This window comes from Pinus tabuliformis, chromosome J, assembly GCF_031772625.1.
Source record: "Pinus tabuliformis cultivar Carrire ecotype Pingquan chromosome J, CPIR1, whole genome shotgun sequence".
Lineage (NCBI taxonomy): Eukaryota > Viridiplantae > Streptophyta > Pinopsida > Pinales > Pinaceae > Pinus > Pinus tabuliformis.
The window spans coordinates 115,369,026-115,387,395 of NC_142295.1; the positions used below are offsets into that span (position 1 = coordinate 115,369,026).

General features: G+C 38.4%; 1 protein-coding gene across 3 annotated transcripts in view; it reads right to left on the minus strand.

Annotated features, from left to right (window-relative positions):
• Positions 1–7,779: 7,779 nt before the first annotated feature.
• Positions 7,780–18,370, minus strand: part of LOC149225811 (cold-responsive protein kinase 1-like) — a 43,066-nt gene continuing 32,475 nt past the window's right edge. Inside the window, exons 7-9 of one of the 3 annotated variants that reach the window (XM_089377317.1) lie at positions 9,069–9,386; positions 8,156–8,209; positions 7,780–7,949 (exon numbers count right to left, since the gene is read on the minus strand). In XM_089377317.1, the coding sequence (XP_089233443.1) occupies positions 7,857–7,949; positions 8,156–8,209; positions 9,069–9,386 (465 nt within the window). In that variant the 3' untranslated portion in view covers positions 7,780–7,856. The remainder of the gene's footprint in view (positions 7,950–8,155; positions 8,210–9,068; positions 9,387–18,370) is intronic. The other 2 variants (XM_089377319.1, XM_089377318.1) reach the window with 2 other exon arrangements.

An 18,370-nucleotide genomic window follows, 5' to 3' on the forward strand; every position in this document is an offset into this window, starting at 1 on the left:
CCCATAACTGTGATGTTGGTTGTTGATGAAGTAGCAGGTGCCTACATAGCATGGGGTGGGAAGGCACGTCTCGAAAGAACCCAATCCGAATGCAGATATGATGAAACTGATGAATGTGAAGCAGGTGCCTACTAAAGCAGGGTGGGAGAGCACGTCTCCAAAGGGAACCCACTCCGAATGTTGCTCCAGAATTAAAATGGACATAACTCGGTCAATATAACTCAGAATATTTATTATAACCTGTTTTTGGAAACAAAAGGACCATTTTTCATCTTCCCATGTGTTGGAAATCCTTATCTGGACACTCTAGAATCTCATATTCATGCTGCAACTTTTCCGTCGTCACAAAAGTTCTGAAAATTATTTGATTTTAAATCAGCAATATCTCCCACATCCGAACTCTGATTCCACCCCTTTTTTTTTTTAATGAGAAATTTTTCGAGGAGCTCAGATCTACAATCACTTTTCTGAAATTCTGCACCAAAATTGCAAAAAAAAGATAGGAGAGCTATCATCCACGAATTGCTGTCAGAAACATTTCTACAACATAGCTGATTTTAAATCAGCAATATCTCCCTCATCTGGACTCTGATTCGGCCGTTTTTTTTTTTTTTTTTTGTGGGTATTTTTTCGCAAGGAATCCAGATATGTTATTTGTTTTTGTAAATTTTGCACCAAAAATTTCAGATCTGATCTGCAAACTCGCCGCCCAAAAACATTCCTGCACAAAAAAAAAAAAAAAATCTTTCCGCTTGGCCCAAGAAAATGTTCTATGGAGGACGTAGCACATGCCTGAAGTTTGTTGAATATTACTACAAAAATTGAAACTGAAATATGCATCAAACTCTCATTCCCATGGAATCATAACCTGCTCTGATACCACTGATCCGGACCTTGGGGGGAGGGCCTCAAGATCTGAAAAATTGAAATGCCAGAAGAAAAATAGAAGAATGCCCAATAAACAAAACCACAAAGAATTTTTTTATTAAAATGAAGTATAACTATAAAAGCTACATTGTGGCGGACAAATTGTCCTTTTACAAAATGCGACTTGTTACTTATAGTCTTGTTTCAGTTACAATACCACGGGTCAATTCCATGGGTAAATGAATACCATGGGTGGATGTCACAATACCATGGGTGAATGAATACCATGGGTGGATGTCACTTACAATACCATGGGTGAATGAATACCATGGGTTGATGCCATTTTCTATTAGGATCACTGAATTTGCAGATGAAAACCCTAGCTTGTAGGAATGTGAAAAGATGCTTTACCTCTGCATTATTTATTTCCAACACAGAAATTTCCTCCATCTTCTCTATAATGTATGGTCCTAGAAGAGCTTGAGGTTGGACTGTTGAGATGGGCTCTTTAGCACACCGAACATCCTTGTATGAGGCTAAAGTAGATGGACCTCTACAGCCCATTGGCCCCCCCACAATCTCGAGACTAAAAACATAAATGAATTCCTAAAGATATTGTATGCACTCAACTGGCAAGAGACCAACATATTTGTTTTAAATCCTTCGCCTTGCCATATGCATGAACCTAGATCAGTTTATATTTTCCACTAAGGGTTTTAACAAAAAAATGAAACCCTTACATGGATTTTGAGATTTCTGCATTGTCCATCACCCCCATGGAGGGGGGATCTAGAGGAATCTTTTGCAGATCTTCTTCTTTCTGAGTGGATTTGGCCATTGGATGTGACACTATGTAATCAATGGCAAGACTGCATGAGTCAATTTTATCGGCTTCCTTATTTGGAATATCCATTGCAAACTCCTCCAGAGTCGTCTCTATCTCAACGATGTCAAAGTTGTCCAACCTTAAATCCTTCATGATGAGCCATCCCATGTTGAAAACCTTCTGACCATGGACAAGCCCCTCGGTTTCATCTTGGAAATGATCCTAATAGTGTACTCTCCCAAATGCTTGGCGACCTCAAGCACAAGAGGAATGGGATTGCCAAGAACCTCCAACGTTGTGAGGATCAACGATAACCTCGTCGAAAAGCGGACATCAGTGACGACAACGATGACCTCCAAGACATGGTCGATGGCTCTAGCGCCGATGAACTCATCAATCACCTTCCCAGACAACCCAGTGCATTTTGGTCCACCAACGAAAGCTAGAGGCTATGTAGGGGGGACCGCCTTGACATCTGTCGCGCAATCGACAAAACGGTTCAATACAAAAGGGCAGGCTAAGGTGATCATTTTCAAGTGCCCGCTACTCAACACACCACCAGAGAACAACCCAAAGGCTATAGGGGTTGATTTGAGGGCAACCTTGCATTAGAGAAATTTTGAGGTAAAAAATAGCCCTCAAAACAAAAATGTACAAAAATATCAACCTTATAAAAACTAATAGGATTCAATATGATGATGTCATCCATGGGGATGATTCACAATTTTTGAAAAAAAAAAAAACTATTTTTCCAATTCGTATTTTCAACTTATCTTCCTGCAATTTTACTCAAATTTCAAGTGGGACCACTCGTTGGATACAAAATTTAATTTTGCATCCAAAGAGTAATTGTGTTACATACTTTCGATGGACCCTACTACAAGAAAAATGTGTAATACATGAAAAAACGTGATTGCAATAATGTTTTAAGTATGCAACACAAGCACTCCCTGGATGCAAAATTAAATTATGCATTCAACAAGTCCTCCCACTCAAAATTTGAGTAAAAATCGTAGGGAGATAAGTTGAAAATACAAGTTGGAGAAGTAGTTTTTTCTTTTTTTCCCTCCAAAACTCGATGAGGTAATCTAATCTTATTTTATTATTTCCACTATTCTCTTTTATAATATTCTTTAGGAGGCCCATTTTACGCCTCAAAATTTCACTAATGTGAATGTCAATGCGTAACAAGGATGCTACAATTTTTCTAAGAGCCATCATGCCTCTCAAAAAATATTAACTTTATTATAGTTAAGAATAAAGAATAATAAAACAATTAAAAGAATTAATAATAGGCGAAAAAATAATTTCCCAAGAACTAAAAAAAATAAATTAATGATAATTGCAAAAAAATCTAATTTATTTATTTTCCTTCCAATTTAATTATTAATTTTTCTTTCATCGACAATTTATTAAAAATCTCTGCTTTCTAATTTATTTAATTTCCTTCATCAATAATTTATTAAAAATCTCTTTAAATTTAAACCCAAAATCTTCACTAGCTCTTTCTCTACAACCTTTACTTGTGAGGAAATGCCCACCAAAAACGTTAATGTTTCACATTCTCATTCACAATTTACAAATATGTTTCACATTCTCATTCCCAGTTTATTGACAAAATAACACTGATGTGATTAATCAATAATTTATTAAAATCCTCTTTAAATTAAACCCAACATCTTCACTCACTCTTTCTCTACAACCTTTACTTGTGAAGAAATGCCCACCAAAAACATCAATGTTTCACTTTCTCATTCCCAATTTATTGACCAAATAACACTAATGTGATTAATCCAAAAGACATATTTACTAAACTTTTCTTTCATCAATAATTTATTAAAAATCTCTTTAAATTTAAACCCAACATCTTTACTATCTTTCTACAACCTTTACTTTGAAGAAATGCCCACTAGAAACGTGAATGTTTCACATTCTCCTTCACAGTTTATTTCTAGGAATAGTACACGCAATTTGAAAGTAAATTATGCAAGGTCCTATTTTATAAATTTATAGAATCCAAAGTTTTTAAAAATCATATATTTATCTTGAAATAATTTATAAATATGAAAGATAAAAAATGATTAAAAATCATAAATTTATTTTTAAATAATTCACAAATATGAAATAAGTTAAAAAGTTAAAAACGATAATGGTTTGTTTATATATATATATTCCTTATTTTTACCCTATTTCATAATAGGGTTTTAATATATTATTATTTTTTAATTATAAATTAATTTGAATTATTAATTTTGAAATTTATTAAATATTTTAACTAAAAAAATAATTTTATTATTTGAGATTTTTAATAATTTATTATTATTGTTATTTTTATTTTTATTTTTATTTTAATTGATATAATATTAATATTTACGTATTAAAAAAATAAATTAAGAATAGAAATCTTAAAAATTTATACATAAAAAACATATATATTAATTTCAAAAAACTGAGATTTACATTAAAGAGTACAAAAAATAGGGAGATCAGACCAGTATCAAAAAATAGACTCGCCTTATAAAGGAGAGTGATAACTAAGGACTAAAAGACAACGATAACCAAACTGTAACTACCATACTGACCAAAAATGGTCAGGCACAAACTGAAAAATGACAACAAAAACCATGATCAAAACATTGTCAAGCTGATGGAATAGGGTTTGATCCTGCCACTGGAATGAGTGCATTTGGATCCTCTGGTGCATCGCCTATCACTGGGGAATGCTAAGATGCTTCTCAATCCTCTCATCTAGGTCATGCAGGTGCTTGTGCAGGTGTTTGAGGGAGTGAAAAATGTCCATGCATGACTCATGCTTATCTAGAATACTCTGCCCCAACATAAACTTCATCTGCCAGTATAAATCCACTATCTGAAGATATTGGTTAAACATGCCCCTCGTATGCCCAAGGTTTGGATTTCAGTCCACCGACTCAATCAAAACCTCAGTATTGGAGAGGTGATTCCTGTGGGAAGAGGCTTCCCCCTCTGCTTGAGAAATATCTTCCTGAATGTGGCCAGGTGTGAGCTCTCAACAACAAGAAGCAAAATCCTTTATTCAATGGTGCATGCAAGTGTGCCCCCATTGGGCCCATTCTTGATAATAAGCAACACCCCTCCTCGCTCGAGCCCGTCGGTGTAGCATGATTAACCCAATCACTGAATATCCAAGTCAAAAACTTGGCCCAGTCTGAGTGATAAAGGGACTGCAAACACAAGGCTACGATAAGCTATTGGATATCGACGCCCCTGATTGACTAACATGGATACCAGCCAATAAGAGGATCAAGACAACCAAGCACCAAGACAGGGGGGACTCAGGTCCACCCAGCGGTTAACCACTTTTCCTCCACCAACCTACAACCTTACAATCAACCCATTCAACACTCCAAGTTGTCAATAACAAAAAACCAAAACAAAGACCAAGAAACATAACAACATAAAGGTAGAGAGATACATTACCTAAGACAAAGTTGAATTTCCTTTGCTTCTGAATTACAATTCACCTCCATATCTCAACGTGTTGAACCCACTCTCGGCCAAATAGCATGGGTATTAAACCATGATACTGAAGATAAGACAAACCCAATGTCAACCACTATGTAGAGAAGACACACAAGTAACCAAAGCCAAGCACCCTCTACACCTAGTGCCACACCCTCCACCATACAATAGGAAGACTATAAACTTGTCTTAGACACCAAACCAATTCAATATCACATCCAGGAAAACTTAAAAGTACTCAAATCTGCATGCTAGTAATAACAAAAACCACCAAAGGCAAGTAGCAGGGCCCAAGACTGGAACCAAAAGCCACCAAACCAAGTGTAGGAATAATTCTTACAAAAAAAACTGAGACCTAATGGAAACAACATCAAACACCAATCCTTCCCAATTCCCCATCCGTGTCACCACCATTGACTAAAACTAAGGCCCAAAACTTAAACCACGAGCCACTAGACAAAGAATAGGGGTAATCCAGATGAGAGAACTAGAGACAAAATGGAAAAAGCACTGCAATTCAATCCTGTTTAAATTTCTCGCCGATGCCACTATAATATAACCAAAATCTCTGAAAAATGCCAAAACCGGAGCTACATACAAGATTACCTTTTCCCAAAGGAGACCATGCAAACCAAAGACTCTAATTAGCAACATGACAACATGTGATTCACTGAAATTGGACACCGTTGTGTCGCCCAAACAGTGCTGATTGCTCCCAACCTTCAAACATTCCTTCCCTGGTTTCGCTACCCCATCCCACTTCATTGTCAAGGTTTGGTTGCCCTCACCTGTGTCCACCACCTCTGCAAATGGCCATCAGAGTGCCTACATGAACTTATTTATATTCCTCTCGCACTCCACACATTTCAAACCAACTTGATTTCCCTTTCCTCGTTGTTGCCTCTTCTTCAAATCAGGTAATTGAAGCATTCAAATTACACATGTTTGCATTAAACTCCTTGAGGGCGTGTGGCCACATCCCTCGGCGCATTAGCCAGGTAGGGCGATAGCAACCCGACCCCCTCCTCACTCTTGAAAGTCATCCCATTTTGGGATAATAATATTTATCGCTTAAAATTAAAAATAAATAAATAAATAAATTATTTTAACGTCCATGAGGCTAAAGATAGCCTATGGGACAGATTACTTCTTCATATGCTTGATGTATTCGACCATTTTTGTTAAGCCTCACAATAAATGCTTCCAACTTCTCGACAAACCCCTCGGTAAATAAATTATCCCAAGAGCTAGTTGTCAACGTATCTACATAACTTTCCATGTTGCCTTTGAAGGCCTCGCATTCTAAAATGAAATGATTTTCTGTTTCCACTTTTCCGGAAGAACAAAAAATGCACTCTTTAAAAGATTTAAAAAATCAATTATAATTATCTCATTATATTCTTAATCAATTTTGTAATACTAAAACTTTTAGAATGTTGACAATCACCATTTCATAATACTATATACCAATCTAGATTCATTTTAAACCGATATTTATCAAACATGGGGATAAAAAAATTCAAAGCCTACTTTAATATGAAACAATTAACACATGACATGGACACTCCAACTATGGTAATATCCACTCCATGGGTGAAATTTCTCACTGCGTAAATTTAATATAAAGGAATTAATGCATGACATGGATGTTCCACTTGTGTGGCAGTGTTCACTCCATGGTTGGAGTGTGCACTCCAAATGTGGAATGCTTATGTCATGCATTAATTTCTCTATAATAAATGATTAGAAAAATTGCAATTTGATCCCTATGGGTTTTTGATAAATTAGGTTGAAATAGATTTAAACTAATTTAACAAGTTTAGATATTGTCAAATAGATATGTCATTTAGTTTATTTTATTTCCATTAATTATTTATCAAATGATCTTGTCTGGATTAGGGTCTTGACTCGTTTTTATAATTTTTGACTACCCTGCTTTAAAGTTTGACTTTGATTTTTTTTTAATAAATTAATTTAAATATTATTTCTCAAAAACTAGTTGTTTAACAGCGGTTATTTATTAATATTTGTTTTTAATAAAGTAATAAACTAATATCACAATTTAAATATTATTTTTCAAAAACTAGCGATTTAATATAGTTGTTACTGAATAATATTTGTTTTTAATATATTAATAAATTAATATCATAATTTAAATATTATTGTTCAAATATAATCGTTACTTGAAATTATGTCTCTACATTGCTGTCTATTTAAGCCTTTGCCATGGTTTGCCTCTTTATCTGGTCTTGATCATAAACCACACTTGTTGGTTCATTGGCCAAAAATTTCTCTTATGTGATTTCTATCGAAAAACTTTAAGTGATTTCTTTTATATGATTTCTACTAAAAAAAACTTTACTTAATTCATTATAAATAATGAGAAACTTGAATACAAAAAATTATTATTTCCATTATACTTTATTTTATTTTTTAATTTAATATAATGTTACGTTTTGTATTATGACAACATTTCCTTCCATAGATTTCCTCACTAATGCAATTAAAACATTTCCCATGATTATCATTGCCTATATTTTTCAAATTAAAGAAACTGCATTCCAAGGAACTTCCTTGGACTCAAATCAATATATGGCCGTGTTGACATTAGCGTATTACCCTCACATCTTCTGCCACTTGACCATGACCTAGCTTTTAATACTCAAATCATTACTGGTAGAACTTCGTGCACATGTGTAGCCATGTTAGTCCATAAAGTAATCATTTTAACATCCAACTCTCCGCACCAGGATTCCTGTAATCGGTGCGGAATATTATCTTTAGAATCTTGACATGGTGAAACTTGTAAATGGTGAAGTTATATTATTACAAGAAGTTCAAGTGGAAACGGTGAATACTTCAATTCAAATACAGTAAACATCAAGCACTCTAGAATGTACACTGAAGTTCTAAACCAAATAAAACTGAAATCAGGTAAAATATTGTTGAGAATTTACTTACTTTGTGTATGTCAATAGACCATAACTTCTGTAATGTTCCCAATAGGTGTATCGCCTGCAAGAGATATGTTCTAAGAACAGGCACTTCTACAATTACTGGTATATGCAGTTTAGATGGTCTGCATTTCAGCAGGAAAATAAATATTTGAAGGCCCTAATTCAAACAATCAAAACAATCAATTGTTGTCACAAAAGTTGCAAGCCAATTCAAGTTTCTAGTTTCTGATGTGTTGCATTATTAGATACGAATATTTATAGACAACCAATATTTATGTTCTAATTCTTCTCCCTCGAATCAACCATTGTCAAGATTGTGATTAATATGCATGGTTATCACGCAAGCTTCTTCCAAGTTAAACTCGTGGAACTTGACCTCCAGGTCCTTACGGGTATCGACTTCAGATCAACTATTAAATAAGTTTACAGCATAGTTAAACCACAGGACAAAAACATTCCATTACTCTTCGTTATTTTGCTGAGGAATATTACAAAGTTCCCTGTCAAATCCAGATGGAACGAATGACATCATTCCAAAAAAAAAAAAAAAATTAGTAATACAATGCCCTTGCTGAGAGGGGTTAACTGTGATACACTCAATTAGCTGATGTGGCAACAAAAACGTCCTAATACAATATTTGTGTGTACCTAGGAAGCAAGATCCAATGGCTTACTACCATCAGGAAATGGAACCAGCATATTTTTGAGGAATGCATCCTACGTGCCACCTAAGAACACTCAACTGAGATTGACACTAGGATGGGCCATTTGGAAAGTGATGTGCATGTTTTAATTCAAGTCTCACTGGCTCAAAATCAACCGTCTTTACAACCTCTGTAACTCATAACATACATACGACATCTCGGTTGCATCTAAGTTACACGTGAGCTACTGAACATGGTGGTGGAAGTGGTTACCGTGGGGGCCGACGAAGATGAGCCTTCATGCTGCAATGTGGTAAATGAGGGCTTTGGGGTTCTGTGAGGACCTCCACGTATTTTCAATTCTGCTAGATCTGAAATGAATCCAGGTCGTGAAAGTTCCTTTAAATCAAAGCTTCTCTCCCCTGACAGCATCGCCACAACTTGTGTCATGGTAGGTCTGCAGTGGGCTGCAGCTTGGGTGCAGAAAAGTGCAACATTGATGAACCTCAATACTTCTTCCTCCGAATAGTCGCCCCGTAACCTTGGATCTACTATCTCCAACAGCCTGTTCTCCTCGTGTAGTTGCCAAGTCTGTAAAACAAATGTGCCCGAAGGATCATACATTCTGATATTCTAGATTCTTATCGCAAGAGAAATTAACTTGTTCTTTGAAGTGAATGTAACACCTACTATGAACTTGTTCTTGAAGTGATTGTAAGAACTACTATTTGTTGTTCATGAATTTTGGCAAACACAAATAAAAAATAACCATGGCTCCAATTATAAGGGCTTTAATTCTTGGCATGGCATTCAGCTTCTGTAGATTCTGAACTCAGTTGGGAGTCCACCGTTTCAACAAATGCAATGCATGCGCCGAAGAGAGAGTTAAAATGCCTTAATTGTTAATCTGCATTTGTTAGAAAATACAGAGCATAACTTCAAGCAAAAGATGGCTTATTGTTCTGTTCAGCTGTACTTATGGCTAGTATTAAGAAACTTTAAGTTGACACTCTTCCAATAAACTGAAAAAATTAGCTATATTTTGTCTTACCATGAAATCCACAGAAATCCACCAGGCACTTTTCTTCATTGCAAGGATGGTACTCAGGGTAAACCAACTGGTTGCAGTTTTGGAAATCTAACCTAATGGGGAATTTTGGCAATCTAACCTAATGGGAACATCAAATGAAGCCCATAATATCCACAGGGGCAGCCAGTCTGGGGACTTGTCCCCCTGACTTTCTACTTGTAATTCACAACACTCAACCACTCAAGTTAACCCATTGGCCTTGAAATGTAGCAATATTACAAAGGAAAGTAGAGATAATTCTCTGTTAATGATGAAATTGAAATACAAATGAAAATAATGGATGGTGATGCCTTTGTTTCTTCCTATGAAAGGCTCTCCCATTACTCTTACAATCTGAAAAATGGGTAAAATAAAAGCCTAGAAGCACATTTGTCATTAAATTGCTCACCAATATCTGCTTTTTTTTCCAGGTAACATATCCCAGGGAAAACCCTAGGTGCTTCCCATCATTTCGAGGATAACCATAGATTCTCTAGGGCACAAGGCCAAATCAACAACAGGGCTCAATGCTGTTACAACAATACACTCATTATGAGTTCAACATGTCACTTACAGGAATAGAAATTGGGTGGGGAAGATAACACTGTATTGCACAACCACTCTGGCTAGATCCAATAAACAAATAGCTTACCAATATCTGTTACCATTGGTGTTTACATTTTTTTCATGTTGAAAAGCCAACGTCAGTACTTGTTGAATCACTCTTTAAGCTGCAGAAGGAATAAGATTTCATCCTTGCCTTGTCACTAGAAGATTTTGAATGCTCTTAGTCAATTGTGTTTTAGAAGTTAGCGTTATTGGACTGACTCTGAAGAAATTATTGAGCTAAATGTATCTTTCTTTACTGAACTGCATGAATAGTCAACTGGGTAGTTTAGGAGTTCTGAAGCAATGGCAAGAAAAACAAGTGATGTTGAGAGTGAACAAGAGGATTTTTTAGCATTTTACTTAGAATAGCATCTTCAGGGTCAAAAAGAAATTGCGTAAAGTCAGGGTGAGTAGGGTTAAATTCCTTCCTTCAAAAAGGAAACTTAGTATTGGTCCCATGACAATGACATATGGCAACCATTTCCAGAAATGATTTAAAATGAAATGATATGATTAATAAAGGTTAGAAGGTCAGGCAATTTAGAAAAATGTCCCTTACCTTGGAAGCCTTTATGGAGCAACTGATGATAAATGTCCCACAAGATAGTGGTATTTCCTATTGCGTAATCATTTACACATAGAAATCCTCTTAGATAGTGGCACTGTTTTCTATAATAATGTATAATGGTTTGCATGGAAAAATAGTGCAAGAAGATGAAACTTTGGATGAAGAAACACAATTCCACATTTTAGCACTGGTAGCTTAATGTCAAAGGAGTGGGGAACAAAAGCAAGAAGCAACAAATGCATCAGCATTGATGAAGAACAAAGCTAGGGAACAAAAGCAAGAAGCAACAAATGCATGAGCATTGATGAAGAACAAAGCTAACGAAGTAATGTCATGTGTATGCATAAAAGGCCTATAAAAATGAGGTTCTATGAGCACTCCTAGTGTTCTCCTATCAGCAATCATCCAAGCTACTGTAATACAATTTGAAGGAATTTGCTTTGGCAATGGTGGTCTTAACTTTTAACACTTACATTATTTGATATCTTGGAGCGCATACATAAGAAGATTAGAATAGATAATAGCTCTCATGCCTCGATTCTGTTTGTGAGTGTTGTGGCACAACGGGAAATAATCCAAGTTCAAAAGAACCCAAAATGACTTCTCCCAAGTGAGAAAATATGACATGCTTCCTTGATGATCTAGCCTTTTCCTAAGGTTGGATGACGTATATGATATATTAGTCCATTGATGGTGAATGTGCTCCAGGTTCAAGCCTAGGTGGAGCTTTGATTTTGTTTTTATCATGGTAGGGTTTTGCTAGATGTATAACTCTTATTTTAAGTTGCGCGGGGATCTGCCTCCCTAAAATGAACCCTGTACCAGTCATCTCAGCATTTTGGGGACTTGGGGAACCATGGGAAACATTCCCAAAAAGCTGGGGACTTCATTGGGCACTTGGGGACTTGTTGGCCATCCCGCAGACATTTAGAGCAGATTCAAGGGATGTTCCAAACAGATTATGGGGATATTTTGGGCAGATTCCAGAGATGTTATGGGAAGATTTCAGAGATATTCTGAGCATGTCTCTTCAATTTTGAAAATGGCCACTGATAATTGGACAATATGATCATTTTTCTCATCCTTATTTTTATTGTATTACACTGCATCTAAAGATTAAATCTAATGTATAAGTTGCAGCTGAAAACATGGGTTTTGTATGATGGGTTTCAATTTGAGTTTTTGGTGATTTAACAATTGTCTTCTCAACAACACTATCATAGCAAGCAAAGCCTACATGTCAAAAAAACAGGAAATGCCACATTTCAAAGGGCTAATCCTTGTGGTTTTTGTTCATGTTCTTCTCATTTTTGGGGTTATCTTAGTGCTTACATATTGTATATGGGTTTCAAGTCATTCAAGTCTAGTTCTTCCACAATCCCAACCTCAAGCATTGTGGAAATAATCAAATAGCAGTAACTTGGATTGGGTATTAAATGTTTGAATAAATTCTTATTTGACCACCTTCTTAATTTGCAATATGAATCTAATCTCTTGGTTGAAGTCCTAGATAATGTTGCAGGTAACGAAGCCTACTCTTTCACAGACAGATTCTCTGGTTACCACCAAGTCCGTATCGCAGAGAAGGATAAGAAGAAAACCACATTCACGACCAAATGGGGGTCCTACGCCTACCATGTCATGCCCTTTGGACTGAAGAACACGCCGGCAGTGTTTTCCAGGATCGTAATCGCCACATTTCAGGACTATATTCACAGATTCCTGGAGGTCTACATGGATGATTGGACAGTCTACAATTTGTTAAAAAGACACTCCATCTTGCTCCGAGTGATGTTCGACCGCTGTAGGAAGCTACAAATCTCCTTGAACTTGAAGAAGTGCATTTTTGTTGTCCCCTTTGGAACACTTCTGGGGCATATAGCTTGCAAGGATGGGGTGTGTCGATCCTACCAAGGTCGCTATAATCTTGAATATGCCTCCACCGACAAGTGTTAAGCAGTTGAGATCAACCCTCGGCTACACAGGATATTACCGCAGGTTCATCCACAACTATGCCTCGATCACTGTGCCACTGGAGAAGTTGCTGAAGAAATCTGAAAGGTTTTCCTGGTCTGATGAATGTGACACTGCCTTCAATGTGCTAAAAGAAAAGCTGGCAAGCGCGCCAATCCTAATTTATTCTGATTGGAGCAAGCAATTTCATGTCCATATCGATGCATCGGAAATCGCTTTGGGAGTTGTTCTAGCTCAACCCGGAGACAGTAGCCTTGATCACCCGATCTACTTTTTCAGCAAAAAACTTTCCATGGCGGAAAATAACTATACCACAATTGAATGCGAAGCTCTCGCAATGGTGTACTCAATACAGAAGTTCCCGCACTATCCTCTGGGGGGGGGCGTTCAAGTTCTTTACTGATCATTCTGCCCTGAAGTACATAGTGAACAAGCCTATGCTCAAAGGAAGGATTTGTAGATGGCTTCTACTGTTCTAGGAGTTCACATTCGAAGTAATCGTCAAGCCAGGAAGGTTGAATGTGGGTCTTGATCATCTTTCTCGGCTAGAATCGAGTGAAGCTGGGGGGTCAATAGATGATCAATTGTCAGATGCTGGCATGTTTCGGGTTGAGGCCATACCAAACTACTTAGAGGACATTGCATTGTTCCTAACCACCGGCAAATGTCCGGAGGGGTACACGGCAACATAGAAGAAAGCATATGGTAGATTGAGCTGCAGATTACCAATTGATCGTAGGACAGTTACACAAGATGGGCCTTAACCAGATATTGTGACGACGTGTCCTCGATCATGAGAAACAGGATGTGCTATGGGAATGCTATTTGGGAGTTGTGGGTGGAAATATGGGCAGGAAAACCACCGCGAAAAAGGTGTTGCAAGCAGGACTCTGGTGGCCCACACTTTTTCGAGATGCAAAGGAATAAACCAAGAAATGTGATGTTTGCCGACACATGGGAAGGTCATCACACCAGGATGAACTCCTTTCACAGCCAGTACGTGCACTCCAGGCCTTTGAGAAATGGGCAATAAACTTTAGGGTGCCCATTAACCCATCGGCACGTCACTCCCATGCCAGATACATTATCACCGCCACAGATTACCTTACCAGATGGGTTGAAGCTGCTCCAGTCAAGGATTGCATTGTAGACATTGTCGTCAAGTTCATCTTTGAGAATATTATCACTCGGTTTGGGTGACCCTGAAGCCTCACAAGTGAACAGGGGACCCACTTCATTAATGAGACAGTCGCCTCATTACTACAAAACTTTATGATCCGACACCATAAGAGTAACCCATACCACCCCCAAGCAAATGGCATTGCAGAAGCTTTTAACAAAAAGCTAGAGAGAGGCCTCACCAAGATATGATATGCCAACCAAGATGACTAGGACGAGCGGGTGTTGGCCACGTTATGGGCCTACCGTACAACCGTCAAGCAACTGCACAAGTATGCACTGTTCTAGCTTGTCTATGGGTGAGAAGTCATAGTACCCGCTGAGTTCATCATTCCCAACCTTTTCATTGCGCAGGCCACTCACATGTCAGAGGATGAATCAATTACAAAGCGGTTGGATGAGCTTTGGGAGTTGGACAAGGCCCGATTTCTAGCAAATTTTCACCACGCTATCGAGAAAGAGAGGCAAAAAGCATGGCAAGGCCAACACATAAAATGGAAGTCCTTTGCAGTTGGGATCAAGTTCTCTTATATGACAGTAAGTTTCTAAAGCATCCTAGAAAGTTGAGAATGCATTGATTAGGACCATTCATTGTTACGAAAGTGAAAGAATCAGGAGCTGTCAAACTCACACAATTGGATGCAGTCCTATTGCCTGGCTAGGTGAATGGCGCACACTTGAAGCCCTTCCATGGCACAACCAGTTCTTCATAAAATTGATTCATTCTCCAAAAGGGGATCGTAGTTAGGTTTAGGTATAGTCAGTCAGTTATATTAGTTGCATTAGTCACTTAGGTTGCGTCAATTAATTTAGTTCCGTCAGTTATTTTAGTCGTGTTCGATGCAAATAAAGTTGCGTCAGTTATCTTAGTTGCGTTAGTCGAGTGCCTCTCTCCGCAATTGATTGTGGTCAGGGAGTCGCACATGGCAGTCTTCTTATCCATAATAATTAGTAATAATTCCCTGTGTCATTTCAAATTTGGGCTAAATCTCTCCTGTAATATCCCTGACACGATATGGTTATCACCTTTTTGGAACCTACCATCATCCCATCATAATTAACCATCATGACCACCCTCCTTTTCAGTTTTCGCATCATCCTGGCCAGGTCTAGATCACATTCACCAATAATGCAACAATTTAAATCGAGTGTTGAAAGTTATCATATTAATTAGTTAAACAGTCTAATAAAAAACCCTGTGTCGGGTCTTTCTATTTAGTCTGCATGGCAATGATAACTTCATTATCAAAGCATAAGTGGTCGAATTGCTCAGTTTGGCTTTTGTGACAAATTCACCTGATCCTTAGCCCAAATTCAAACCCCATGTGTCTATTGTGTATAGTCGCCGAATTGCAATCATGACTAAGGTCTCCAAAATCTATGTTCCCACACCTGTATCTGGCTCTAGAGTCACTGAAATTGAGAATCCCTACGACATATATGAGAAAGCCATGCTTGTGGATAATGACCTATCAGATTCTTTCCATTTCCCGCACTCAAGCACGAAGTTTTTACAGAGGTTGTAACCAAAACATATGGAAGCCAGTCATCCAGAATCAAAGAGGATTTCAGTGGCATACAGAGATTCATGTTGCTAAACTTGCGAAGTCTACCAGTGTTCGACACTTCAAGAGCAACAATGCAGTGTATTAAATTCATCATTAGCCAAATGCATTGGGGTTCCCTCTATCTTGACAAGGAATATCCCATACATGCCAGCAACATTCAGCAATTGACAGGACTATCTGCTGCACGAGAAACTCTCATCTGCGTTCCAGACTACTTCCAAGTGGGGAAAGAAGACAAGTGACAACAATTACTACAAGTATAATACTCAACACGCTGGTAAGGGAGCCCTTATTGAGCCAATTAACAATCCCACCATCAAATTCGCCTGCTATATAAATGTTGGGAAAATAAGCGCCATTACTCAAAGGGCAAGTGCACCTTGGACACCATTTCAGTGGCAGAAGCTTGTGAGAAAGGCGCATAGTTAAATTGGTAGTTATCTATTGAATGAGCTCTTTGAAGCCTGTGAAGATGTGTACAAAAGGGAAACATATTTTATATATGGATATCTTGTCGTTTCCTTAGCTATGATGAAGTGGTGCCCACCAGAAGGCAGAGAGCTAGCACCTGTTGCCGAGGATCAGCTCCTGGCGCTCATATACTTACCATGGCAGATTTCAGGGTATCCCAATAGCAAGGAAATCAATGAGGCTTCTTTCGTAGGGTGGTATGAAAATATGCTAGCTATCACCGTAGCCAACCCCAAAATCCCACCGTTGCTTCTAGATTAATACTTGCATGAAATATGGTTTGGCATTCGCCATGGCAGCACTTGGATTCGCCCTAAATGTGTCAATTCGAACACATTCCAGATGCGCACTCAACACTACATTCTCTCAGAAGAGGCATTCCATACTGCGGTCATGTAGTAACCTAGAGTTGTTGGAGAAATTCGGGACGACAAGACGACATGTTCATTCGAAGGGATGTTTCCTAAGCCACTTCCTAGGGAAACCCCCTATGCCTCTCGGAAGCGAATGGCAAAGGAGACATTCAATCCAGTCTTGAAGAAGCTCGAGACAACAATGAAGTCAGTTTGCAATACTCCAGAGGGTCTCGAGTTGTCAGTAAGTCCCTTCCCCTCATTTTCTGAATTTCTTAATGTTAGTCCAATTGCTACTTTGCCCTCATACTGAACCCATCATCCAGAATTCTCGGTCGATTACTACCCGATCATCATCAATTCCCAAGAAACCGATCAAAGTTACCTCTACCCAGGTTGTCGATCTCACAGACGAGGAACCACAGTCCCATACCAACACACCAATCCTTGAGGAAAACATGTCATCCATCTCCATTGTATCCCCGACGTCGTGCAATCCATCACCCTAAACAACCTCCCTCTCTGCCACTATCTCAGACATCCCTCTATCCAACAATCCTCTTGGTGCCGAAACTGAAATGGAAATAGATTCCGTAATCCAGTACATTACAGACACTACCAAAGAGGCACTCGTTGTCCCCCCTACAAACACAAAGTTCGTGAATACGTCTCTGTTATCTTTGCTACTAGCACCAAGCCTGCAAATGACAACCGACCAAACTATTAGCTCTGACCCAAGGCCCAGAAACCAGACACACCTCACCTCTAACATCCAACCCCACCCCCTTTTCACTGCTGCATTCTAGTCCAGACCATATCAGTGCCCACACCACCAAGACCGTGCAGCGGGGGACCTCACCCCAAGGGCAATTTGAGAAATCAGTTGCCAACGACCAACCACTGCAAAGTCGATATCCTCCACCCGCTACTATGACACTTGATGCCTCCAGAGTTGGTTGTCTTCTCAATTATTTACTTTTATTCAACTGGCTACACACGAAGTAGAGGCGTTGCACAACAATTTGACAATCCAGCACAAGCAGCAACAACAACACCTTCTTTCCATTGTAGATGAAAGAGATCAACTTCTCCAGCAGAAGCAAGAGCTACAACAACAGATCAATGAAATCAGTGCCAAGTTCCAGGATCTTTGGCCTACAGTTTGCCGAAATAATACCAAATGCACCAAAAGACTTTTCAGTGTACTCTTTCGGATTACTGCGATCATATCAAAACTACATGCACCAACCTCTTCTCAAAAAACCAAGAGCTTCAAAGAACTATTGCCGCCACCCAAAGGGCTCTCTCAGATCCAAGAACCCAGTATGCTAGCAAAATCAAGCAAAAAATAACTGAAGCGGCTTGTCTAAAAGCCTCCATTATAAAGGCTACGGGAGAAGCTAAAGAACTCTTCACTCAAGTTCGTCACTGGTCAGGCTTCCTTGCAAAGAAAAATCAGTCGATCTACTCTCTGCGCCAACAAGCTAATCAACTCTTTAATGAAGCCTTCACCACCCCAAACCTCAATCAGCAAAAGGAGCTTCTTGAACAGACAAACATCCTCGAAAAACAGATCCAACAAATTGTGGACGAATCGCACTCCACAAAAAAAATTCTACGCAACCTTAAGCCACCTACACAATTCCACTTCCTAAAACTCCAGCAAATAAACATAAAAACATAAACCCAATGGAACCTCTTAACAACAAAACCTCCTCAACCAACGACTGAACTCACTGCACACTTCATCGAACAAGCTAGCACTCTCACAGGTTCATGGCAGT